At 38.8% G+C, this 27264-nt stretch overlaps 1 protein-coding gene across 6 annotated transcripts in view; it reads left to right on the forward strand.

The window, feature by feature from the left end:
* The window catches only part of ptprua (protein tyrosine phosphatase receptor type Ua), a 310129-nt gene that overhangs the window by 183318 nt on the left and 99547 nt on the right, over positions 1-27264 (forward strand). For all 6 annotated transcript variants that reach the window (XM_084739999.1, XM_084740002.1, XM_084740000.1 and 3 more), the window contains exons 5-8: positions 503-618; positions 7625-7796; positions 9856-10149; positions 23354-23674. In XM_084739999.1, the coding sequence (XP_084596125.1) occupies positions 503-618; positions 7625-7796; positions 9856-10149; positions 23354-23674 (903 nt within the window). The remainder of the gene's footprint in view (positions 1-502; positions 619-7624; positions 7797-9855; positions 10150-23353; positions 23675-27264) is intronic.

Genomic DNA, 27264 nt, shown 5'->3' on the forward strand with positions numbered 1-27264 from the left:
ATGACTCAACTTAACACCAAAACAGCTTAAGTTGTCTCACTTCTGTCTCACTTCCAGGCAGGAATACTGCTCAAGCACTGGTAAACTTTTCTTATTGACAAATTCATTAAATTTTTATTTAGTATTTTAATTAGCTGCAAGAGAACTTAACAATTTTGGAAAACTACTTTCACTACGACTATGCTGTTAAATGAAAGAAATTTTTCTCAAACAGCATAATTGAAGAGTAAAAATCAAATCCCTTCAAAATATTGTTTTGTCCCGATTCCCAAGAATGACTGTTTAGTATCTGTACTGTACTCTGTACACGTGGCTGTTTCATATGTATGCATTCATGTTTGTGAGGTTGTATCTAGGCCTGGGTGTGTAGCTACCGTACAGACTCTGAATAAATTACCATTCACATCTGTGTGTTTAATATATTTAGACAGTGATGCTCAGCTCCAGATGTGCCACTATCATCACTCCGCGTGTGTGTGTCTTGTGTGTCCTCCTTCCACAGACAAGGTGCCTCATTTCTCTCGGCTGGGTGACGTGGAGGTGAATGCCGGGCAGAACGCCTCGTTCCAGTGTGTCGCCACGGGCAAAGTTTCTGAGATTGAGCCCTTCCTCCTGGAGGTGAGAACAAGTTGCCTTTTTTTATCATCTTCGCAGGAAACAGCCGAGGAGACATATCAGCACCTGGATAATAGGATGGGATCGGAGATTGTAGGGAGAAGAAGAAGCAACACAAAGGATGCAGAGAAAGACGTTTTGTATGTTTGGCATTTAGCTGACAGTCTTATTCAGAACAGATTACAGTCATACATTTGCATTCACAGCTGCTGGCTTCACTCCCGTTAAAGTCTTATTCAGGCTGCTGTTTACATGAGCAGCTCATACCATGAATGAGTCACATGACTGTTCCATGCCACGCTCAATGACACTGTTGCTGAGATTGAATTTAAGTTCTCCACCTTAAACCAAGATTAAATATATAGAAATATAGCCATAAACAGCAATGAATGGTATCAGAGGGGACTGCAAGTATTTGAATGCTTGTAAGAAACAAACATTGATAAGACACAGAAGACAGAGTCATGCAGAGGTTGCCACGTTGTTGGCAAGTGGAACCATGACCTTTGGATCTCCAGAAAAGGTGACTCACAGACTGCACCACTGGGGAGACGTTTCCATGCAGCTTCTTACAAGTTGAGGCAATCATATCAGATGTGCAACACTGGGGAATTTTTATGTCTTCAAACTTAAAACGCTTACAAAAGTCAAAATCTTGGTAACAAAATTCTGAAGAAAATCACACATCGATCTGCTGGTTTCAGGTGCTTTCTGAAATATTTTGGTGATGTTCGGTTCAACCGGACTAAGCAAAGAAGAGAATTCTGTAGATGATGCTGACTCATTTTCAGAACGACTGCCCCAACGGTCTAAGACGAGTTTTTTGATAAAACTGAGAAAAAAGTAATAAAAGTTGACTTTTTTTAAGCAGAAGACTAAATGAGAAAAGATGCAGATAAACTGAAGAATTTTTTCGTCTACACCAAGCCGTTTTTGAGATAAATGCAAAAACGTAAACTTTATCGTTGCAGCGCCACTTTGAGGTCTGTGAGTGTCATTTTTCATTGCCTGTGCAGTGGGTGGAACTTGCAGCACACCTGCCTATTTTGATGAGTTTTCATCTTACAGATATAACAGTAATAAACCGAGATGGTTTCATAACTAGTAAAACCTCTGTGTAGTAGCTTTAAGGTTAGTCAAACTTTTGCCCAAAGGGGCTTTTGAAGAACTAACAAAAAACGGCAAATACCATTAGTCAACTCTACAGTCAGAAATCTCCAAGATCCCAAACTCAACAGCATGTATGTCCCCAAATAAAATATTCCTGGTACCTGAGGACCATCCACAGACCTCGATGTGAACATAGGGAATATTTCTTCAGTGGAAAATATTGCCCAATAAAAACTGTTGACAGTGAGATCAGAGGGAGGAGGATGTGCCAGACCATCATCAAACCGAGATAGTAAAGAGGTGGTCTGGTAGCTCAGACGGTTGAGCGTTTGCCTCCGTGTCCATATGTGTGGATGTGGATGTGGATCCATATCTAGACAAGGACTCCACTTTCTTTAAAAATCTTTACACAACATTTTACATTTTCTGTAAATTTGAATAAAATGTGTGCTGTATTTGGATGGCAACCTCACTATAGGCTCTGAGGGAGTTTCAAAAGCAGGCGCTACAAGCTGGGGGCTTGAAAGCCTGTTTATAAGCTATAAGCATTTACCAGGCATGGAGGATTTAAAGAAAAGATGCATTAGTTGCATCGTGGGTGTAGGATACACTGTTAAGGAGCTTGAGCTATGTAAGGGACTGTAAGTCAGCATATCTCAGCTTCTGCAGCATCAATTTATACTTCAGTTCATCCCAAAATAAAAAAAATATATGTATATGTTTTCCTCTTACCTGCAAAGTGCGGGCATTATATGACATGACCTCACACAAATTGCAGCTGAAACTCATAAAAGTTTATATAATTGTGTAATTTATAGCATAATATCAAAATTTCCCATTGCTGCCCAGGTTAAAAAGCATAATGCAGATGGTTCAGTGTTTTCCACAGTGCAGTGCAGTACAGTGCAAAAGGAAATACTTGACCCTTAGATGCATAAGTGGATCAAAATGACTTTGTGTGTTCATTTTGTTAACCGTATTTTTGTAACGAAAGCCAAGTTTCACTCACAAGCTAACATGCTTGAATTTTGTGTTCATCAGTGTCAACACTTATGTTGATTAGTGCCAACTTGGCAGCCGCGTTTATTGTGAAAGTACTGCAAGAGTGCTTTTATGAGTGATAAACATTTGTCAGATTTTCTGTTGCAGTTTTACTTGAGATTGACCCTTTTTTCCCCCCACAAAATTATTGCATTAATAAAGGCATTTTTAGGATCATATTTAGGTAATTTTCAAAACTTTGTCTTCCTCTTTTTCTTTTATTTAAAACACAAAATCCATGAGTTTGTTTATGTTCAGATTTGTGTGACGCTGATCCAGACTTTCATGTAAAATGCCTCAACCTTCTTTTTATCCACCTAAAAAGTTTTGGTGTGAGTTACAGAGTTTTGGAGATATTGGCTGTGTATCAGATGCCTGTCTTCTCTGCAGTATAATGGGACTAGATGGCACTCAGCATTCGGTGCTAAAAGCACCAGCCAAAAATAAATATATAGATTTGAAAAACTCAACAGCAATGTCTTATTACAGAAATGATGACCCAGTTACTCAGGATCATCCACAGACCTTGTTGTGAGCACTTTCATGTAGGAACTACTTTTTTTCTATTGCACTACACCCATCAACCGTATCACTGCGCAGAAGGAAACTTTCACTTTCTAATGAAGGAGAGGCTTATGGTAGCATTAGCACAGGATGTAAAAATTAAGCTGTAAACCTTGGCACATCAAATAATTACAAGAAAATTCTTTTTTCTTTCTTTCTTTTTTTTTTTTTTTACTGAAGCGTTTCTTGGACTGTTTTACAAAAGAAAATCAATATAATTTATCTATGATATGACACATATGATGTTTTTAGGTATCATATCTGAAGCTATGTAAAATGGACTGGTCAATATAACATTTATTTATGATAGCAAAGGAATATTTTAAGAGAAAATCAATGAAAAAGACAATTCTTAGCGAGTGCTCACTTGCTCACAACCTTTGGCAATACAGAAGTAATTATATAGTGAGCAGGTTGTATATTTAAAAATTATCTGAATATTGTAATTTATCTTATCTCACATTTCAAACTGTAATTTACAGTGTGCTTGTGATTGTGGTGGAATAATGCAGATTGGATCATGAAATTATTATTGAGGGAGGGATTCACAGATAAGTTATCTTATGTACTGGCTATATCTTGTTTGATGTTTGTTTGATCGGTTTTGCTGTAAAATGAGGGACAAATATTAAGTAATTACAGGTTGTTTCAATACAGTAAATACTGAAATATTCATAACAATATAACTGTTATTGTTACAGTAAATCAAAATTAGCATACAACAGGTTTTTCAGGAAAGTCTTGATCACACTGATGTGGTAGAGGTCTCAGAAACTCATATATTAAATATGATTTAGTGAGCTAGCTGGTGTGATGATGCATTTGATGGGTGTAGTTTGGTTGAAAGAAAATAGTTCCTACATGAAAACGCTCACATGAAGGTCTGTGGATCATCTTGGGCAACCAGGTCATGATTTCTGGAAATCAAATGTATTTTTTATCTCTACAAAACCCTACAACTCACACCAAAACTATCCGGCTGGAAAAGTAGAACCACAGGTAAGAGGAAAAATACCTATTTTTGATTTCATTTTAAGCTGTCTCTTTAAAATATGTCCTCCAACTTTATGGAAGAACAATACTAAATCTCTGTTAATATCCAGAAAGAGCTGGACTCTCCTCCTCTGACCTTGTGATGAACTGCCTGGTTGTTATTACAGGAAATGGGAGCCATTATTTTAACCATCACCATAACACCAGTAATAATATTATAATTTGATCATGTTAAATAATGCAGCGAGTTTGTGACTCTGAGTTTGTCTTTTAATGGTTGTGTTGTTGCGGGGAAATGAGTCATTTTGAAGCTTCGGAGGATTATTAAGATGGTGCCTCTGCTTTTGTAGCTTTTTGATTGTGATGGCGTTTAGTTTACTAAAGCCCCTGAAGTCATTTCTCTCATGCACCAACTGAAAATAGTTTCAATTTTCTTAGTTTGAATATGAGCTAATATTAGTCTTCAAAAATCCATCCCTGAATGCCTCCACTCTTCCTCTGGCCTTGAAGCCTTCACATCTAAGTGCTTTTGAAATGACGGCAGCAGGGAGAAGGCGCTTTGCAAATGAGATCTCAGTATACTTGGTGATCCATCCCTTGTGTTTCCGCCTGATTTTATTTCACACCCCCCTCCCCCCCCTCGCCTCTGAATTGAAGCCTTTGAAGATCATTGGCATGTGAAAGAGCCGTTTTTATCAGTTTCAGAGTTTGCGACTTTGTTGACAGAAGCTACACACACAAACCGGCGCGCGCATACAGAGGAGGATGCAAACAAACAATGCGAGGCTTGTCTTTTGTAATTTGACAGTACGCCGCAGTGAACTCCTCATCCTAAGTTAACGCTCGCTGCAGCTCCACCTTACTTTTCTCATTAAGAGAGAGAAAAAAAAATAACCTGGTAACAGCGGAAAATAGAGATATATCACAAACCATTACTGCCTTCTGTTCCTCCATTTGTTGTTCAGGGCCTGTTTGATCATCAACACCGAGTCTGCTAATTGCTGCTTTCTCTTTGATCTCCCTGATGCTGGAGAGGTCCTCTCTGGACCAGTCTGAAGCCGCTCTCTCCTCCGTTAGCTCTTTCTTCTATTTAGGTAGTCCAAACAAATTGTTAGCATAACGTTTCTTAATCAATTAGCATCATATTTTCCTCCGCTGTCCTCCGGCCCAAATTGCAGCCGGGCTGTCTCAGATGCTGTTTACATCTTTAACATCAATGTGTTCTGAGTCCAAACCTTAATTAGCTATCGCACCAACTCTTAATTATGATATGATGCAGGGGCTCGCTGCCAGACAGGAATGACAGCAGAACGGGGGGAAATGGAAGCGTTTATCTGCCTTAAAAGGACGCACGAGGATGTTTAATGTTAAAAAAAATGTTCAGCATATACTCTGAAGAGAAGCTTCAATCTGAAGGAAAAAAAAAACAAGTGGTAGACAAATTGAAAAAGTCCATTCAATAGAAGACAAAACAGATTATACTCACTGAAAAAAACAAACAAAAAGAAAAACAAAGCTGTTTTAACTTCAAAAAGTTAGTGTCTGTTCTGCCTTAAAATGATAACTTGATTTAATTTGAAAAGGCAAATTGAGGTAATTTTGTAATTATTCAAAACAAACTTTTCTAGTCAAATCAATTTCTGATTAATTCAGTTGAACCTGAGAAATATTGACTTTAAGAAGTTAGTGTCTGGGCTGCCTTAAAATTTTAAGTTGACTGAATCCGAAAAGACAAGTTGAGGTAATTTTGTGATAATTCAAAACAAGTAAACTTGTCTTCTTATCTTCTTGTCAAATCAGCTTCATAATAATTCAGTTGTACTTGAGAAAATGTGTCCTGTAATCTTAAGATATTAAGTTAAACCATCAGCTGACAAACATTTTAACTTAAAGAAGGAAGTGTGCAGGCACCCTTAAATTTTTATGTTGACTGAATTTGAAAAGACAAGTTGAGGTCATTTTGTAGTGACTCAAAACATTTTTTTCTAGTCAAATTAACTTGAAATGAATTCAGTTGTATTCAAGAAAATGTGTTCAATAAGCTTATGATATTAAGTTGAACCAACAACTCTTCAGTCACACTGATGAACATTAGTGAAGATTTGTTTTAACTTAAAGAAGTTAGTGTCTGGGCTTCCTTAGAATTTTAAATTGACTGAATTTGAAAAGACAAGTTGAGGTTATTTTGTAATGACTCAAAACAAAATAAGTCACTGACAGCAATTACAAACAAATGTGTTGTCCTTTCACGTTTTCTCAGTTTGAAAGAAGTTTGACAAAGAACTCACAGCTGCATCCACTCCTGCTGGGGAAACTTTGTTCAATATTTATTTATATTTTTTGTGTAAAGTGGGAGGGACTGAATTCAATGTGAATTACAGACACATAGAAAGTTTCCATTGTGTGTGTTTTCTTTATACTAGATAAAAGACGGGTCTCAGAAGAGTTTTACCTCTCAAACAATGCATTCTGGGAAATCTGCTAATATGCTGATGATGTTTCTCTAGAAACTTGGTTTAATGAGTTGATTGAGAGATGAGATGAGATTCACTCAACTCATCAATTCAAGTTCAGAGTTCAGGATTGTTCCAAAAATGTAATACTAGAAATTTTAAGTTTAATTAGCTTAGATAAATACAACATGTATATGTAAAATAATGAGAAAATGTCACTAAATTCCTGTATGATTTTGTTACAGTGACCCGAGCTGAAGTGAAAATGGTTTATAATCTGTGGCTTCAGGCAGTAGTACCCAGCTGCTGTACATCTAATTTCATATTTTCTAACGCCGCTGCATTTTTCCTCCTAAACCAATTCAAACATGCAGATGTCAAAACCACTTACTAGTAAAAAGCGTGAGCAGGGGACAGTTTACATAATAATCTGCTTATTCTGTGAGAGGGCTGCATATATTGCAGCTCGCACCTGGAACAGCTCATTGCGAGCGCTGGCCTCTGATTCCCTCTTCCACTGGTTGAGCCAATTGCCAGTGTGCCTGGAGCGCTGACACATTAGCATGGCGAGAGATGAGGAGATGTCAGCTCGAGCCCTTCGTGCTGGAAACAACAGCCCGGGAGGCTTGTGTCACCAGCCTCGCGAGCGAAAACACTGTTGTTGCCAGTGACATTTATCACGTATTTATTATCTCGCCATCCCATGTAGCTAATTCCGACCCTCCTTTGTCTTCCTGTCCGCTTCACAGCCTGTCTAATCACTGGAGGAGACTTCAGGTAGACGTGCGTGGTTGGGTTGTTGTGCTCACGGCTGGTTTCTCTCTCTGTGTTCTTTGTCTGGCTGTCAGCGGAGAAACGGCATGGTGCTGGACACTCCCTTGCTGTCTCGGCTGAGCCATAAACGGCTGATGGCAACTTTCCAGGTGGAGGCGCAACGTGGGGAGCAGGACCTCTACCGCTGCATCACCCTGTCAACGAGGGGCGCCGCCGTCTCCAACTTCGGAGAACTCATCGTCAGAGGTGAGACAGATTTAAGAACAGGTGATAATTGTTATTATTGTCGTATGGAGTGCCATGGAACTAGTAATGAAGCATTTTATTAATTGATAGCTACTGGATGTTTTTCATGGCGGCCATATTGATATGGAATAGTACAATAAACACAGGTCTTATCAATGATACTGAATAAGGTTCCATTCCATTTAGTGAATGGAGCAGCACCCAGATGTTGTTTGACCTTAATGGAACAAGACCTTAATTACTTAGTATAATTTGTAAAAACCTGTGTTTAATCTACTTTTCATGTCAAAATGGCTGCTGTGAAAATGAATAAAAACAGGCGTTATTAAATTTGTTTGCAAATTACTTTATCAGTCTATAAATAAACAGACTAAATCGCAAAGTAATCCATTGTTTGATATTTTAATTGGCAATAAAAAGAGGAAATCTAAAAAGAATTTGCAGATGGAATATGAATCCATCAATTAAAAGTTCAAATTAAATAGGGATTTAAAAAAACAACAAAACAGTCAATAAGTAAGTACATAATTTAAATCTACTTTTAAAACTTCAGAAAAAAAAACTCTCTTTGAAAACGCAGCCTGAATAGAAATAAATAAGTAGATTCACAAATTGAATTAATAATACAGTTTTTACATTTTAGTCAGGCATTTAAAAAGGCAATTTCCATTCCAATTTGCATATCCTGTTGCTTTTTCTTTTCCCATTAGCTAATCAATTTGTGTAATTTAGCTTCTCCTTTTAGCCTCTCCGTGACAATTTGGGCTTTGTGCTGGTAAAAACCAGATGAAACAATGCAAATTAGCCACAGGATGTAACAAGCTCTCTGATTGGCTATCACCTGGCAGGTCATATGCAGAAGAAATGGCGTTTAACAGCAAATTGTCATGGAAAGGCTAAATGAAGAGGCTAAAAGGAGAGGCTAAATGACTAAGCAAATGGATTAACTGAGAGGAAAAAGAAAAGCAGCGGAGAAATGCAAATGGAAAAGGAAACTGCCCTTTTAAATGCCTGATTAAAATCTGTATTCTTAATTTAATTAGTTAATCCAATCTATGCTATTCCTCTTTAAACTGCATTTTCAAATAGACTTCTAAATTACATAATTTATTTATGAATGCTTTAATGTATTTCATGTTGTTCTTGTAAAGTGTCAAGGTCAGAGTGGATGTGGTTAGCCTAGCTTAGCATTAAGACTAGAGGCAGCTAGCTACCTCTCAAGATCACTATTGTGTTTGTTTGCACAAACAAAAAGGAAAAGAAGACAATTCATAGTTAAAGATTAAACTGGTTTTTAAGCTTGACCTGGACAGAGCTAGGCTAGCTCTTTCCCACTGCTTCCAGTCATTATGCTAAGCTAGGCTAACCCCGCCCTGGCACCAGCTCTGTAATCACAGCAACACTAACATTTCACCCTCAAGAAGAAAGCAAATACACATATTTCAAAAAATGCTAAACCACTTCATAAATAAAACAACAAGCATTCACAGTTGCTTCATATTTTCATAAATCATGTCATAAAACTGTGTGTATTGTATCAGTCGACAGCCTTCCACACACACAACATCATGCGATGAATTAATGTGATGTTTGGCGGGTTGATAAGGGTCATATTATCCATCAAGGCTGAGGTTTTTATGTGTAGAGAGGACAGAATTATTTATACAATTATTCATGCAAATAAGCTCTTATTCAGCATCATTAAAGTGAAAATTAAGAATTTACAGCATTCAAGAGTCTCTCTCCGTCTCTCTCTGTCTCATAGTCCTGACGTGATTAAAAGATTTTATGACTCAATGCTTCAGCAGAGCAGAAATAATGTTATTGAAACTGTTAAACAAAAAAAGAGAAAATCAGTGACAGAAATCCTTGACTTCTCCTTTGGTAGCATGACTCGGCTCTTTTTAACTGAATATGTCTGACTGTCTTTCATCAGCATTTTCGAGGACGCATTTCCATCTATTTTGTCTGTTATTCCACTCATAAATAATGTAAAAAGCACTTTTACAGGATTATATATCTAGATATAAGGTATAATGACAAGAATTCTTGATTGCAGTGCCCCCGACACCGATCGCTCCCCCCCAGCTCCTGCGGGCAGGTCCCACCTACCTGATCATCCAGCTCAACACCAACTCCATCGTGGGGGACGGGCCGGTCATACGGCGCGAGATCCAGTACCGGGCCAGCCAGTCCATGTGGACGGAGACTCACGGCGTGGGCTCGCTCACCTATAAGGTGTGGCACCTGGAGCCGGACACGGAGTACCGCATCAGCGTCCTGCTCACCCGGCCCGGGGAGGGCGGCACCGGGGCACCTGGACCCCCACTGATCAGCAGGACCAAGTGTGCAGGTGAGTCAGATTGAGCAACAGGTAACATCAAATTAGGTGCAAACAGAGAGACAGAGAAATAATCTCAGTGGTTGGGATTAACATCAGTGGGCGGGGCTTACATAGTTTGTGTTTTTTGTTTTTATTAGATTAAAACTCAGTAAAAAAAAAAAAAAAAAGTAAAACACAAGAGAGAAAAAGGCTAATAAAATAAAGCCTACAAGCACTAAGGTTTACTTCAATCACTGACAGAATTTTTGCCTGGAGACAGCACTGCCTCTAGGAAATACCCAGAAGGCCTAATTAGAGCTGAAGCTAATGGTTACTTTCAGAACTGATTGATCTGTTTATTGTTTTTTTCGACTGGTAAATTAATAAATGTCAGAAAGTAGAGAAAAATGCTCATCACAAGTTCTTTTTTCATTCTTTCTTTATGGTAGTTTGTGTCACTATGGCACTAGTATATTTATGGCGATAAGTGAGATTTAGGTGGTGCTGTTTCTCCCTTTTGGATAAAACTAATGGAATTCTATTTCAGTTCAATTCATCTTTATTGTCATAAATGAATGTGCACTTACATTTTATGTTGACTCAAGGCATTTTACCGTGGCTCTGTCCAACTTTTCGAAAAAAAAGTTGAGCTAATTTTTCAAATAGTAAATTCATTCTGCTCAGTTGTATATGAGCAAAGTGTTTTTATAATAGTCAGCTGACTTAAGTACAAGTTCACTGTAAAAACAAAAAAAGTTGAGAAAACTCAAAATTTAAAGGAAACATACTGTAACCCTAATTCTCAAGTTTTGAAAGTTTTGAAGTTTTACCAAATGCTAATCTTTCATTGAGATAAGTTACTTTTCTTCTTCAGATTAACTTAAATCTTTGAGTTTTAGAAACCCCCAAAAAAATTATTGAGTAAATTTATTGAAGTGAAATTGAATGATGATTAAAACTTTAATGTTTTGACAGAACTTTTCTAAGTTCGTTTCAAAACTTATTAAAAACTCAAAAATCTTTTGCAGTGTGTTGCCTTGAAATTTTGAGTTGTCTCAACTACTTTTTTACAGTGTTCCAATGCGGTTTTCAGGATGGGAGTTGTATGCTGAGTTTCTTCTCTTAACCCTTCAACTCCCATCCAGCCTAGGAAGCAATCAGATATTGTCAGACAACAAGTTAGCCTCTCTGCAACACCTAATGATTCGGGGCTGCCTGTGTAGTTGACAGATGTCCATGCAAAGACTTCCTTCTTTGTGCATCACTCATCGTTTACATTCCTATTAGCAACTTGAGACATAAGAATGAAGATGGAGGCTAATCTCAGACTAAGCTAATAAATCATTAAATCATCAACAGACCATAACTGATGAGTTGCACCTCTTTTGCTCTCCATATAGACTGCATCTGCATGAAACCAAATTCTGCTCAAACGTGATTGGTCAATATTATTCGGACTACAAACTGAAACCAGAAAGTCTCTGGTACCAAAATCCTGTCCCTTGCCATCTGATTCTGCACTTATATACAGATATCGAACCTGATCAACACAATTTGCATCAAAATTCTTCCCTTTCTCACACTCAGAGCTGGAACAAAACTAAGTATACAGACATCTTTCACTTCACTTCTCTGTCTCAATAGAAGTGTCTGTTGTCTGTACATATATGGTAGCAAAGCATATTGGGAAGCGTAGTGCCAAAACCTGGATAATGTTTAAAACAAATAAGAAAATCAGGGAATGTTAGTTTTCTGTGTTTTGCATTATGAATACATTGTTTGCTTGCAGCATGGCTCTAGGGATGGAAATGTTGGTCTGCATATCTCAACAACTGCAACATCAGGGGTCAGCAACCTGTGGCTCTGGAGCTACACGCTGCTCTTTTGTCCATCTCCAGTGGCTCCCTTTGGTTTTAGCATAAAATCATGTGGAAATGAACACCAGTTCTTTTTTTTATGTTTTAATTTTCATTTCACATTGCTGTAGGCCTAAAGAGATTCTCACATTTGCCAACTGTAACAATATGTAGCCTATACACTGCCTAAAAATGAACTGTTTTAATATTTCTTCATCTAAAATGTGTGTCATAGCCTATGCTACGGCTCAGCAGCTTTTCCTCTAGATTTTGGCCAGCGTGTCTTGAGTCTGCCTTTAGCCATGGATGCTAAATCCAACAAAACAATACTTTCCTTAGAAAGTTTTCCTTGTTCTTTTTTGGCCAAAATTTTTTTTTGGCTTTTTTGACATTAAAGGTTGCAGACCCCTGTGCAAGACAGATTGCCATGAAGACATAGAGCCAATGCCAGATGCATGTAAATAAATGTAATAAATGGATTGAAAACTGAGAAAATAATTAAAAAGTTATCAAAAGTACAACATTGTTGTTTATTAATAGATAACTTATAAATCAATTAATGGACTAAGTACTAATTATTATTAACACTGTAACATATGATTTCAGTTTAGTAGCCTAATTAAAAAGTGAAATTGGACAAGTGACTTTAGATGAGTTACTATGACAACACTCATGCAAACAGCAAAGCGAATACATGAAGAATCAGCACAGAACAAGAAACAGACTGTTCTCAGAGTCTGTTCCTGCTCTGATGCTCCGAGGTTCACTGGAGTTCTGAGTGCCGCTGCGAGCTGCGTCAAACTGTTTTGATGCATCACTTAACAACTTGTAGTTTGCCTGCAGCCACGGAGAACAAAAGGTGTGTTTGCTGTCATTGCGGCGCGGAGGGTGTGTGATGCTCTTTATTTATCTCCAGCCTGCCGCTAATAAATACACATATTTAGATGAGGAATCGAGGTATATGTGCTTTCGTCTGCTGTCATTTACATGCAAGACGAGGATTGTGTGAGAACCAGCAGATAATGTTTGAAGATTCACAGTTGATGCACCACATCCTGGGGTTACTGACTCACTGTAGAGGAAAGTTCAAGTGCTAGCGCCGTATTAAAGGGGTAGTTCAGATTGTTCTAGTAGGGTTGTATGAGGTACTCACCAACTGTCAGTGTATTACCTACAGTAAATGGCGGTCGGCACGCCCACACTTTGGAGGCGTAGATAGGGACACTAACACAGAAGCTAAGCAATGAACTGCTGTGAACAGACACTTAAAAGAGTCCATCTGAAAAAATCAACAGCCTTTTCTGATGGGAAACTGCCGTTACATCTGCCAAATATCCCTCTCTCCAAACCAACTAAACTATACTTTGGTAAATCCGAACTAACCCTTTAAAACATCAAAGTCACACAATAACACAAGCAAAATAACCAATTGAGGCATGGTAGAACAGAAACTCCTGTGTCCTGCAAAGTAAAATTACTGGTTTGGAGAGAGCGATATTTGGCTTTTATAACAGGAGTTTCCTGTCGCTGACCTTGTTCACACACCGTAGAAAAAAAAAAAAACTTACTGCAATAGAACTTTGAGTTTTGAGCCCAATTCAGACAAAACAAGTTTGGAAATGAACTAAAAAATGTTTTGCCAATCTATTTTATTTAGTTGAGATATTTTACTTATCTTCTTTGGAAAAACTTGAATCTCTGAGTTTTAAAAACTCAAAAGGAGTTGTGTTTTAAAAACTGTTCACAGTGAGCTTACTTGGACCATACTTGTCATTATTTGAGTGGCTGAAAATTAAATGATTTTAAATGGAAATATTGAAATATCAACAATTATTCACCTTGACTTCAATGAGTTCACTCAATTATTTTTGAAATGGAAATTTTCTAAAACTCAGAGATTAAGGTTTAAGAAGAGAAGAAAAGTTAATTACCTAAAAAAAAATAGTAACTAGTAGAACTTTTTCAAAGAGTTTGAGTTGGGGGTCAAAACTCAGAAATCTATTACAGTACGTTGTCTTGATGATTTGAGTTTTCTCAACTTTTTAATATTTTAGTGCAGCTGTACATATTGTAGCTTCAGTGTTGGTGCTCTTCTCTGCTTCTCCAAACTGGAGGTGTGTCGGCTCCTGACGGTGGATAAGTACCTCATACAACCCCACTTCAGATAATCCATACTATCCCTTTCAGGTTCTTGTGTCATGCAAACAGAGGACAGGGTCCTCTTGCTACCTCTCATCTGTGTTTTAGCTGCAGTGCTGCTCATCCGGGTGAAAAAGGCTCCCCGCCATTCTGTCAAGTAGACAGTATGACGCCCCTGTCACCTGCCACACTCTTTGATCCACTCTCGTCAGTGTCTTCCACTCGCCCACCTCCTGTCAGCTCCCATTGCTCACATCTGAGGCTTTATCCCCGGGGAGAACGCAGCAGACAGCAGAGGCCCTGTGACACAAAACTCTGGATGAATTTGTCTTCCTAATGTGTCACAGAGAGCCACGTCTTTTAGCACAGTGGCTCCTCTTTTTGGACATTCGTTGAGTGTGACATTTCATACTGGCTGGTGTGGAGGATTGCAATCCAACGTGGCTATTGTTGAGGGCAGCTGGCCACACAGAGGGCCCAGTTCAAATGCTAAATGAATTATGTGCCCGTTTGCTTTTTTTTGTGTTCATGCTCTGGTCTGATGGATTTGGGGGGGGGGCAGCTTGCCCCCATGCTTAAAAGTAGGCTGCAAAGTAACCCTCTTAGTTGCCCTTATCATAGATAAAACATGATAAATGCCCACTAGAGTGGCCACATATCCAAGACAATGTGAAGTGCCCTCTAGAGTGCTCTTCCAGTGGACAGAAAATGATAAAGTGCCCTCTAGTGTCCTTATAGTGGACAAAAAATGATAAAGTACCCTCTAGAGTGCCCTTCCAGTGGACTAAACATGATGAAGTTCCCCCTACAGAACCATTCAATGGACAAAACGTAATAAAGTGTCCTCCAGAATGCCCTTCCATGGACAAAACATAACTGTCCTCAAGAGTGCCCTTCCATGGGCAAAATATAAAAAGCGTCCTTCAGAGTGCCCTTCACTTAGACAAAACATTGTAAAAAATACAGTGAAGTGCCCTCTAGTGACCTATTTTCCGACACAACATGTCGAAGGGCCCTCTAGAGTACCCTTGCAGTGGACAAAACATGACAAAGTGCATCACAACCTTCGGTGCAGTGCTGCCCCTCAGACAGACACCAGTCCACCGGTAACAGCAAGTATGAGCCAATTCATATGTAATTATAGCATTAAAATGATTCTAAAAGAAGTCGTGGTGAAAATTGGTAGTATTGCTTTCCCATTCATCTCAAGGCCTCAGTATGCTCACAATGAGGTGCTTGTTAGATGTCTTACAGCGTCTGATGCCCTGTTGAATGCCTCAACCTCTTCACACCAACTGATATGTGGAGGTCATAGGAGGCAGGTTTGGAATTTCTGTCTCAAATACTCTTTTTTTTTCCTTCATGTAAGTACTGTCCATGTGTACAACCACCAAGTGCAATGCTGTGAATGCTGTCGAGGACACCCTCTCCATAAATGAGTTTAATTCTCCCATTTTAAATTATTAATTGTGGAGAGGCAACAAAGACACAAAGCGCCAGGGCCTTGTGCTTCTTTTTCAGGCGCGAATGTTTGCAAGGTGTGCGTCTATCCTCGTCGCATTCGCGCTAATAGTGGGAGTCATGTTAACGGAGGTTGATTATATGAGTGATTCATGGAGGTCAAGCACTTGGCAGCTGTTTGTGTTCTGAAGAAAATTCTTGGCCTCTGAGGGCCAAGTGTAAACAGAGCACACATGGAATTTACAAGATCCACAAGAAAGGTTGCAACATGTACAGGTTTTCAAGGACCAATTATTTGAAGCAAGAAATAAGTGAGGCGTAGAAGATTCTGGAGAAAGATAGTTGATTGTTGAGTCTCATTCCCAGGTCATCAATTACAGATGCTTTGGGTTGGATCAATTGTTGAGTTTCATTGTTTTCTTGACTGCCTCAGCCCAAAGCACCGGTATTTAACAACCTGGAAATAAAACTCAGTAATCAAGTATCTTTCTCCAGAATCTCTGACTCTATCTTTAAGCAATCAGGCTTTTATTAATATACACTATATTTGATTATTACTGTAATATACTAGCGGGTGGGCATTTTTAGGATAGTATTCATCAAACTGGAATTGGAACTTGACCACAGATGAAATGTTACCTTATAATAAGAGTTTAAAACCCTGCGTCTTTGTCAGTGTCAAAGATCCCCTCCAGACATGTTCTAACATGTCATTCATTCTTTAGAATTTGGATGAAACCATATTTTTAGGGGTTTTTGATTTATGCTCTTCAATTATGCTAAGAAAATATATTTTAAAAGATCAAACTCATGGCTATTAAACCTTGTAACAGGCCAGCCTCCCTGTGATTCATATTTTCATTAAAAATAGAAACCAACTCTGTCAGATGTAAAATCTTAGAGCCGACTAAACGTTACATTTTTTTCATTTCACTGCATTATTTTTTAAAGTTGCTCAGAGTTGTCTTAATGCTAATCAAAATACACATTTTTAGCTTATTTAGATTTTAGTTTATTTAGCTTTGATTTAGAAGGGCTATAGAGTTGACATTTTAGGTTGAGACACATCTGATAGCAATATTATTTAATGAATTTGTCAAAAAATAGAAAGTTTACCAGTGCTTGAGCAGTATTCCAGCCTTTTTTAAACCAGGAAGTGAGACGGGGTCCTTACGGTATAGCTGACCCTTTTTATGTCTGATTAAATTATGTTTTTGTAAAAATCTGACTGAGTTGAAATCTAAAAAACACAGGTGATTATAATAGCACATTTTTGCACCTGTGTTGTCAGTAGGTATTGATAGTTTCAGATTTTGAAGGCACAAACACATTTTTAATTTGATTGAAGTTGTGAATTCTTGGCTGGGACAAGTGTGTTTTCTGGCACAGCGCAAGTTTAGAAATTAAAAAAACAAATGAAAGCAAACCAAAACATTTCATAAATTAATTGTATTTCAAATATATAAATTCAAACAGAAAAAAACACAAAGAAGTTGGAATTAGAGTCTTGGTATCAATAATTCTTAATTTTTTTTTTTTTTTATTAATTAATTTATTTTTTGATATGACATGATTGGTAACATGTCTCAAGAATGGGTGATGTGTATAAATAGCTCTTCTATGAATAATCATTTTTATCTGCTATGTTTTTTTTACAAAGTAATTACCTTGTCGAAATCTTTGAAATAGCATCTACTCCGTCTCTTTCATTAAAAATTCTGAATGTATAAATAAAAGTTGAACTTCTGAACCAGGGATGTCTCCTACTTCACTGTGAAGTCAATTCTCAGTGTGTGAGTGCTGACTTTAATTTCCACATCACACTTTTGCTAGCTGAACAACAACAACAACAACAACAATAATAATAATAAACTTTTTTTTATATAGCACCTGTCATATAAAACGTGTAGCTCAAAGAATGTTACATTTTATTTTATTTTAAAAGGAATAAAAACAATAAAGGTTAAAGGTTTAGGATAAAGATTGTCTTGCCCACTATTTGTGATGTCACAAATAATGCTTGTAGGCCCGCCCCTTAAAATGGGATTTTCAGTGAGTACAGAGAAACTTTCTACTTTCAGTAGATGAATGTCAAACTCTGCACATACATCATTCTGAACAGTGAATCTCAAATATTCAACTGTAGGAACAAGAAGAAAAATACATTTTTGAGCAGAGGGAGACTTAAAGTTTAACTTCTCCTGTAGGTTAAAGATTTGTACTGTTTGTCATTGTCATGGACTGGTTACATGTCGATGTCCAAGTAGCAATAAGCACATTTAAAGTTCTGTTCTTTTTTGCAAGGCCAACCTCTCCTCCTTCCACACTGTGGAAAGTATTAGGAGGAGAATTTCCTCAGTATCTGATTAAACTGTCATGAAGCCAGAACATCAACATGATTTAAATATCAGAGGTTCAATTTCAAGATATTGGTACCTGCAGAAAGTTATTCAAAATAGGCATGTCAGTAGTGCAAACCCCATGTGGTTCCATGATAAGTACCAGGGTGTGCACTGATAGTCCATCATAATTCCAACATAGCTCCTGGCAGGAGGGACAGGCCTCAGTGGCAGCTCACTGAGGCAGCTGTTAAAGATGAGGAGGATGAGATGAAATGTGCAGACCCACAGGGACGCTCCCTTATTCATCTATTTCTCTTCCGCTGCTCATCTCTTGTGCGGCCTCCCAATTCCTCCTTCGCTCCCCCTGCCTCTAGCTAATCCCTCTGATTAGGCTAATCAAGCTGAATGTCAGTTTGGGGCAGCACTGGTGGAGGACTGGCGGGTGGAGAGGACAGGGCCGAGCCTGCCGCGGTGCTGCTGTAATGATGAGTAATGGTGTCTCGAGCAGAAAATGCACATTCAGTGAGTGGGCCTCTGGTGGCAGACCTGGTTTTAGCTGGATTAGACCGCTGTTCTGAGCTGATATTGTTTAAAAACATCTGACATCATGAAAGTCATTGCAACCTGTACTCCTCAAAGGTCGTTAAACACACACTGCTTTTTCACACCACTTGGCGTTTCATTCTGCACAAGATACCCTTGGGCATCTGCAGAAGATGCTACCAGAAAACCTTTTTAACATGTGGTTAATGTTACGAAACAGTCACAGTTTGATTTAGGGTGACTTCACACCTGAAGGTGAAACGTCTTTCAAGTATTGTTCAGCAGATGTTATCAACAGATGTTAGAGGACTATGTATGTGAACATCTCATAAGGCAACAGATTATACAGGCACTTCTCACATCATCGTGAGTCAAGATTTGTCCCCCTGCCTGTCCACATTTTGATAGCAAACTTGCGACTAATTCACCGTCACTAAAACAAAAAGAGAAAATTGACAATTATATACTTCACTTGACAACGGTCCAAGATCACCCCTTCGAGATGGACGAGAGGGCGGTTGTTTGGTCCATACCAGTTCCAAACCAAGGCAGTAAACACTACATGAATCAGTTCAACTGGGCTAAACACAGCTGGTGTGAACACACTCTTATATAAGTCAAAGAACAGGTCCACTGTTTAGGCCTGTTTTCATATGGTCTTAAATTGTGCAAGTTGGAACTTGCAAGACAACAGGCCCATTTCTACTAAGACCAAGTCAGTTAAACAGTCTAAAAAGTTGCATGTTAAAAATATTTTTTAATTTACTTTTTTAGTTGTATTAAGATAATCCACAATATAAAAATTGCTTGCAACAAAAAACCAACATTCCTTGCACTTTTGTCCTTGAAAAGCCCAGATGGGATCGTTCAGTGTAGGACAAGTTAAGGACTCCAGTATTTCAGTATTTTTATTTTTATTTTTTTTATTTATTTTTGCTATAAACTCAATTGTCCCTTCCTTGGTCCCCATTTTTGCTTTGTTCTCCAATAACAGTTGAGCAAGCTAGGTACCTCTGCCAACGTTTTCCTTTCTTGTTTCCTGCACTTCATTACACTTTGTGCAAGGTTTGTCTGTGTTAAAAAGAAGTCAAATTTTGAAGAGGCTTACAAGTTAGTCTTTTCTAGCATTAGCTAGCTTGTTAGTTAGTGTTTTGCTAACATTAGCGTGTGTGACGATATTTTGCTCCAACAGGACAAGGAGAGAAGTGACCGAGGTACCAAGTTTGCTCAACTGTTATCTGAGCACAGGCCAAAAAGGCAGGAATTAGGGCATGTCAACTGAGTGGAATTTGTTGATGGCATTAGATTTTTTTTGTATTATATTTTGTGATAATTTCACATCACATGACTATGGACAATACGATCATTTTGAGAGTAGTTTGAACCCCTTTTCCTAGTTCAACCTCTTCCATTGTTAAGTGATTGGTAGCTTGGAAAACTGTACTTTTTCTAGTGCTGTGCTAGTTTCCCCAGCTGTTAACATGTGGCTAATGTTGTCAAACTGTCGCAGTTTGGTTATGTTTAGGCTACAAAACTTTAGGTTAGGTTTAGGTTTAGGAAAACACCATGGTCAGTCATATGACTTAAGTAATACTATGTCGCTTAAAATGTTTTACATGGGTCACGAGCCCTGTCCTCCTGGGTGAAAGTCTTTGTTTGACTTACTTGTTGTATTTCTTGTCATGTGAAGAAACCAAGGGCTGCGACAAAACATCAGTATTTGATGGTCCATTCTTGCGGAACTTTGATGGACAGCTAAGTTCCAGTTTTACCTCATGATCTATGTCGCAGGAAGGTTTTCGCTTGTATCGGCTGTGAAGACACAAATCAGCTAAACACTGCCTGTCTCGCCCTTTTGGGAAAGAGCAAACATCTTTCAAATCAGCAAGGACTCTCAGGACATTTCCTCCTCTGTCTCGGCTCTGTCCCCTCAGAACTGATGTCCTCTCCCTGACATTGCTCTGTTCATTTACGCGGCAGCTTTTGATCTATGTTTAGTGAAGCAGCAGGGCTGGAGCTATTGCCTCCCCATGTCCAGCCCCCGCAGCAGGTCTGCAGCTCTAGTCTGCACTGGCAGTCCGTGCCACGCTGAAGGCGTCGCCCTCCTCTTGGTTTATCTGATGTCTCAGCAGTACACTCCAAGTCTGGGGCCAGGCTACAGGACAGAAATAACCCCTTCTGTGCTCGAACTGGACATTTTGCGTGACAGGGACATGGAGATCTGCAATCGGAGCTTTCACACATGACAGCATTAATTAGGCTTCAGCCGTTCACAATTGATTCTCTGCCAAGGCTGTCCACTGGACTCCTACTGAACCTCATCCATGTTAAGACAAGATGGAGAGATGGGAAGGTAGAATGTTATGTTGTATACTTCTTCTTCAGGCAGTTATTTTTTTCCCCTTGATTCACCCCTCTGTAACCTCGTAGTGTAAGCCTGTAAAGTCAGCTGCAACTGTTGCTGTCTCCTTTTCCATATCAGTATTCCTCGTTTAAGCTCTACAGGGAGAGATTTTAAGGTAAAAAACCCAGTTGTCTTGTCAGCATAAATCACAAAATTGTGCTGCAAGAGAGAACAGCATCTCATCCCCTCTAACTAGAAATAAACGGATCATGGTTTCCTGTCCACTCAACCATCAATTTTCTTCTGTATCAATGTTCAGTAGCTAGACACCTGTCTTCTTAGTTATGTCCTCTTGGGAGATACCAGGGTAGATGAGATGTGTAGCCTTTGGGTTTTCTCCCAGTTTGACGTGCCTAGAATACATCCCACAGGCAAGAATTCAAGAGAGATCCTCATTAGAGATCCAAACCACCTCAAACAGGCTCCATTCAAAGTGACGGAACAGAGATTGTAGTGCATGATCCTTCTGAGTATCAGGAAATACTTTTGCATCCCCCGACCCATAGGATGATGATCAGATGATCACTTGTACCTGTGAACTCATTCTAACAGTGAAAGCTCATGACCATTTACCTTGCGAGGCAGCTGGATTCACAAGCTCACAAGATCGCGTGAGAATCTATCTTGTCAGGCTTCAAGTTATCAATTTGTGTCAATCGGAACCCTAGGAAGAACTACTGGCAGCTACAGAAATGGTTGGAAGCGACTAATTTCAAACAAACAGTGGTGTCTCTTGAAGAGGTTAGCATAGATACTGTGATAGCATCAGTTATATCAGTACTGGAGAGAATTTCTTCATTGAAAGAAGGGCAAAGAACGGCACTGATAGATTTTCTCAGCGGAAAAGATGTTTTCACTCTTCTGCCAGTAGCCCATGTTAGGTGTGATAGACATCCAATTGCCTGCCCAGTGTTTTTTTAAAGTGCCTGCCCAACATTTTCTAAGGACGACTTCCCAGATGGATCTGTGTAACAAGTCATCTGTCGTGTCAGGTTACGTGACCACGGAAGAGGTTTGAGGTGTAAATTGATGGGCAGTGCTCATTTTCCATCATACTTGTAATGTGGTTCAAGAACTCTGTTGCTCCACTTTTGTCTCTGAACTTGTATCAGGTTTACCTGTTGATCACTTCTATTAAAAGATATCTCCATATGAATCTGTTTTCTGTTTGTAGTCCAATTGTAGTCCGAGTAGTATTGACCAATCACGTTTGAGCAGGCTTTGTTTGCATGCAGGTAAACAGTTTATGTCGAGAGCAAAAGGAGGCAGAATGCATTGGTCGAAATGCAATCTCATGACTGTATACTAACGATGATTTAACTTTTTATTGTTTTTTTCTATTATTTATTGTAATGCAGATTGTACAGATTCTCTTCATATAAATTAGCCGCCAACTCCCTTCCCACATCTCAAATTTCTAATGAGACTGTAGACCTAAACAATGACCAGAGTACAGAAGAGGAGGTCTTAGGCAGTAATCTGTTTTCTGGATATCAGACGATAGGTGATGGGTTCTGAGACTGACCTGTTGATAACACCTAATATAGTTTAAGTGTTAAGAAAAGATGTGTAATATTAAAGGTATCACTTGTAGAGATGAAACCAAAGACAATTATTACAATTATTATCAACTCTGCAGTTCCCATCAATGTTTTAGCATCTTTTAGCTCATTGTTCTGGTTTTACATTCATGAAAAACCCATTGTACGCAAACCGTACGGCACCAAATAGCAGACAAAGTCAGCAACTAGCTAGTGAACATAGTCAAGCCTATATAGCCAGATATTTCCATCAGGAGTTGGTGGAGACCAAAACAGAGCTAAAAGAATAACCGATATTGAACTTACTTTTGTCAGCTGGCCAGACACACAACTCCAAGTGAATGCTTAATGCTAATAAATGCAGTTGCTTGATAATAAGGGCCCCATGACAGTTTTATAACATGATAATGTGTTTACAGCTTGTTCTACTATCACTAAGGGGCAAAAGGAGTATTTCATGCTGCTTCAAAAATGATAATCTTCTGTTAAAATGTAAATCGTGGACTGTATATAATGACTTGAGTCTGGAAGTCCACTCTTGACTGTGGGATAAGTTTGTGGTCTTTCAACTATATCTTACAGTCCTCATCATCAAGTGGAATACATATAATGTGGTATAACTCTGCAATTTTGAGTCGGCAGTGTGGTTATTGTATTACAGCTTAAGAGATTCTGTCATTTTGTGAAGTAAATGTTTAGAAAACAAGTTTAACTTTTGCTTATATGCTTCACAAAACTGAAAATACACATCAGCAGATATTGTTATCTGAATATTTTATGAAATTGACATTTAGAGCTGAGAAACAAAATGCAGTCAGCGAGCTTCTTCCTCACACTGTTTGACAATTTTTCTTCTGTGGTCCCTGTGGTTTTCTTTCCAGGAGCAGGTAAATATGAGCTCACTGTTTGCACTATATTGATATAATTTCTCCTTCTCGGCCCTCTCAGAGCCCATGCGTGCCTTGCGGGGTCTGACAGCTTCGGAGATCCAGCCCCGGCAGCTGGTCCTCCAGTGGGAGCCGCTGGGCTACAACCTCACCCGCTGCCACACCTACTCCCTGTCCCTGTGCTACCGCTACTCCATGCCCACAGGGGGCAGCGGCGGGAACAACGCCACCGTCAGAGAGTGCCTGTCCGTGGACCGCAACACGTCCCACTTCACCCTGAGAGACCTGCCGCCCTTCCGCTCGGTCCACGTCCGACTGGCGCTGGCCAACCCCGAAGGCAAGAAGGAGAGCAGAGAGGTCACCTTTCAGACCGAGGAAGACAGTGAGTGGGCGGTTTTATTTGACTAAAAAGATGCTGAAATAAGACATGTAATTGTTACCTCTCTGCAAATGCAACATTACAAAACAGGAAGGGTTTTTTTATGCATGCTCTGAAATTGTTTATTGTCATAGTTACTCAGCTCCAGCTTCAGATCTTCTTGAATTTCTAGTTTTCTGTGCATGCTCCTTCATGCTCACATAATTATTGTGCACCGCTTACACAAATCCATGCCTTTAGTCATCCAGTACCAGCGGAAAAAAACACAAATATTGACTCACAAAATAAGCTGGATCAGCGTAACTAAATGGAAGATCAGCCTTTTAAATGGAGACCAGTGGAACATTAATCAGCCGGGGCCGTGGCCGGTGGCAAAATGGTAAAATGATTTTGCTTATCTTTGTATTAATATTTTCCTGTGTACATCAGCAGATTAGGCACATTCTAATGCAAATTCCCAGAGAGTCGAAGTACAGAAGGTCAAACACTTATTGTTATGGAGAATAAGCAAGACTTTTCAATGTAATTGAATGCTACTCAGGGTTATTCTTGACCCAGTGGAGAGATTGAGAGGGAATGACAGATATGATATGAAATTGGCAGCAGTTTTTTTTTTTTTTTTTAAACTGCACCTTCAATATGCATTTTACTATCTGCTAAAAACTGTGATATTGTTTTTCACTCAATTTTACAGCAGCACTTGAAACCACCAAGCAGTGGAGGAATATGGAAAAACAAGACAGCACTTAATTATCTACACCTACACATTGCTGTCTTGTCAGCAGGACAAAATGAATTTGCACAAATGGATAACGCACAAAAAGTAGCATGGTGTTGTAATTTGATTCATTAGATTTGACTGGTTAGGAAATGACAACTTAAAACACACGTGTCAAAAAAACAAAAACAAAAAAAACACGCCGTGATTGTGTTTTCTCCCTCCACTTTATTTGATATGTTGAGTGTCAGCACCAATGGAATTTTTTTTTGCTTTTGAGCCACTGAATGCCAAGCTGACAGCCTGACAGTCCCCAATCCCCCTGTCACAAGGAGAGCCGCCATCACCCTCACAACTACAGTAATTGAGCCGCAGCCGGTGACAGTTCCTCCTGCCTGCTTCCTATTGGGCTCAACAATCAAACACTGGTGGAGCGCTCTGCTTACGCTGTGTCTTGCAGAGCTCGCAGGAAGCAGATTTGGCTGTCAGGGATTCTTGGATACAGCAGGATTTTCCTCTGGTGCGCTTTGCAGACCTCAGCTTCAGCTTCTGAGGCTAACAAACTTATAAACACAGAGGTCTATGCACTGTCTATTCAGAAATAAATAAGCTACTGGTGTTTTTTTTTAAGCTTTTGGAGCACCGGAATTACGACATGCAGTGATGTTTAAGCACTAGACAATCTTTTGTTTATAAAGCAGCATGAAGCTAATTTTCAACCAGTCCTCAGGAGAATCTGAAAAAGTAAAATCACCTCTAGTATTAATATCCTGCAATAAATCAAACATAAGAAAAACTGAAGATATACTAAATAAAAAATAACTAACAAAAAGAAAAATACAATAAACAGCAAGGTGAAAGAGACTGAAAAGAAACATCAAGGCAAGTATTTCCATCATAAGGATAATTCTTATTTTCTTATTTTTGCAGTTTGGGCCATAAATTTTACAGAGTGTCTGTTTGCACCCCAGTGAGAATATTTTCTCTGCCATGCAGGTGTTAACAGCCATGTTGGCTGTTTGCACCTGCCAATGTAGCTATTTACAGTCCTGGGTGTAAATAGCATTGTTGCCATATTGTCTCTTCCATATTAGGTTATATACACCTGGATTTAAATATATATTGACTATTTCATCCTAGGTGCAACTAGTTTTGTTGGCCATGGACCCATGAGTGCTTGTCTCTTCCACTCTTGGCTATTTACACCCAGATACAAATTGCCACACTGGCTGTCCCGCCCCTTGTGTCCCTTTAAGTTACTGAAGCATTGGAATTAGAACATACAGTGATATTTAGGCACTAGATCAATTGTTTTTGTCTCTATGAACAGTAGAACAAAGTTCATTTTCAGCAAGTCTTCAGAAAGTTTAAAAACTTAAAAGCAACTTTAGTATAAATACGTTGCACTAAAACACACAAATAGAAATAAAACCAAAGAACTACAAAAAAAAAAAAAAAAACAGAATAGCACTATTAACAACAAGTTGAAAGACCAAGAACGTCATTCTGAGATAAAAGAAAAGAAGAAAGAGTGGGACGAAATAGTGCAGCTGTGGGTAATGTGGGTATCTAGCCAATATGGTTATTTACACCCTCATTACAGGGATGTAAATTGCCAGTGTGGCTGTTTACACCTCTGGATGCAAATAGCATTGTTGGCTATAGACGCCTGGGTGCTTGTCTCTTGCATTTCCAGGCTCTATATACCTGGGTGCAAATAGCCACATTGTTGATTCCACCCAATAGCACCCAGGGTGGAAATTCTTAAAGGGCAAGAAACAGAAGCAGTCAGCTGATCATACAGGTTCTACGCAAACCTACAAGTTTGCTAAAATTATTTGGAAGAGAAAACAAATATGAACAGTAACACTGACAACCAAAATGTCTTGTTATAATACTTCCATCACAGTTTACAGTCTAATTTCTGTGAGGGGGAAAAGAGAAGACTGGATTACTAACTGCCTGGGTGGCCTCAAACTCCCCAGGAGGGCTAATTGGTTTTTGGAAACTTGATTAATTGCAAATTTGTTCAGAAATTTTCTCGACACAAAGTCCAACATCACCAAAGCTGGGTCCTGCATGATGAGCTGATCTTGTGTCCTTTACAGGGGCTCTGTGTCAAAATCTACTCCTAAAGGTCCTAAAAACATCAAATCTTTTTTTCTTTGATTTAAAGTTTTCAGCTCTTTTCTTTGATTTTACACATCAAAGTCTGTTGACAGGGGTTGGGGAATTCTTCTGTTTATGTGGAAAAGTTGTGTGAAGTCAGATAAATGTCCTAATGTGTGGAGTTAGACAGAAAGTGAGCTCATCCAACCTCTGCAGCCCGCTCACATCTCTGCTTAAGGCTTCATTACCCATAACTACCATAATGTGCTCAAATCTTTGACTGAACTGCCAGCAGTTTAGTTGCACTGTGGGAAATGTAGGCCACAGTTTTTGACGACAAATGCTTGGAATAAGAACCAAGGTGTCACTGGCTCTTCTGCATTACTTTTGTTACTTTTCCAACACTGATAGAGCAGTGCAACGTTACATTTGCAGACTACTCCTTTAATGCTACTGTGCTTTCCAAGTTTACTGTGAATGTGTCATTTCCTAAATAATGAGGGATTATTTTAGTATCTCAGATGTATGGAGGACCACAAGTGTCATGGAAATAGTAATTTCATTAAACATTTCATTAATTAATAACTGATTGTACAGTAAGAATATGCATTAGTAAATATATTTATAAATTAATTTAGAAATTTATGAAAAATGGAATTCATGTCAAAGAAATTCATTATTTTATATTTTAATTAAACAGACTAAACACAGAATTTACAAATGAAATATTAACCTAGCAATAATAAATAAAATATGATATGATCAA

Source organism: Lutjanus erythropterus, chromosome 16 (genome assembly GCF_056507025.1).
Source record: "Lutjanus erythropterus isolate fLutEry1 chromosome 16, fLutEry1.hap2, whole genome shotgun sequence".
Classification (NCBI taxonomy): Eukaryota; Metazoa; Chordata; class Actinopteri; order Lutjaniformes; family Lutjanidae; genus Lutjanus; species Lutjanus erythropterus.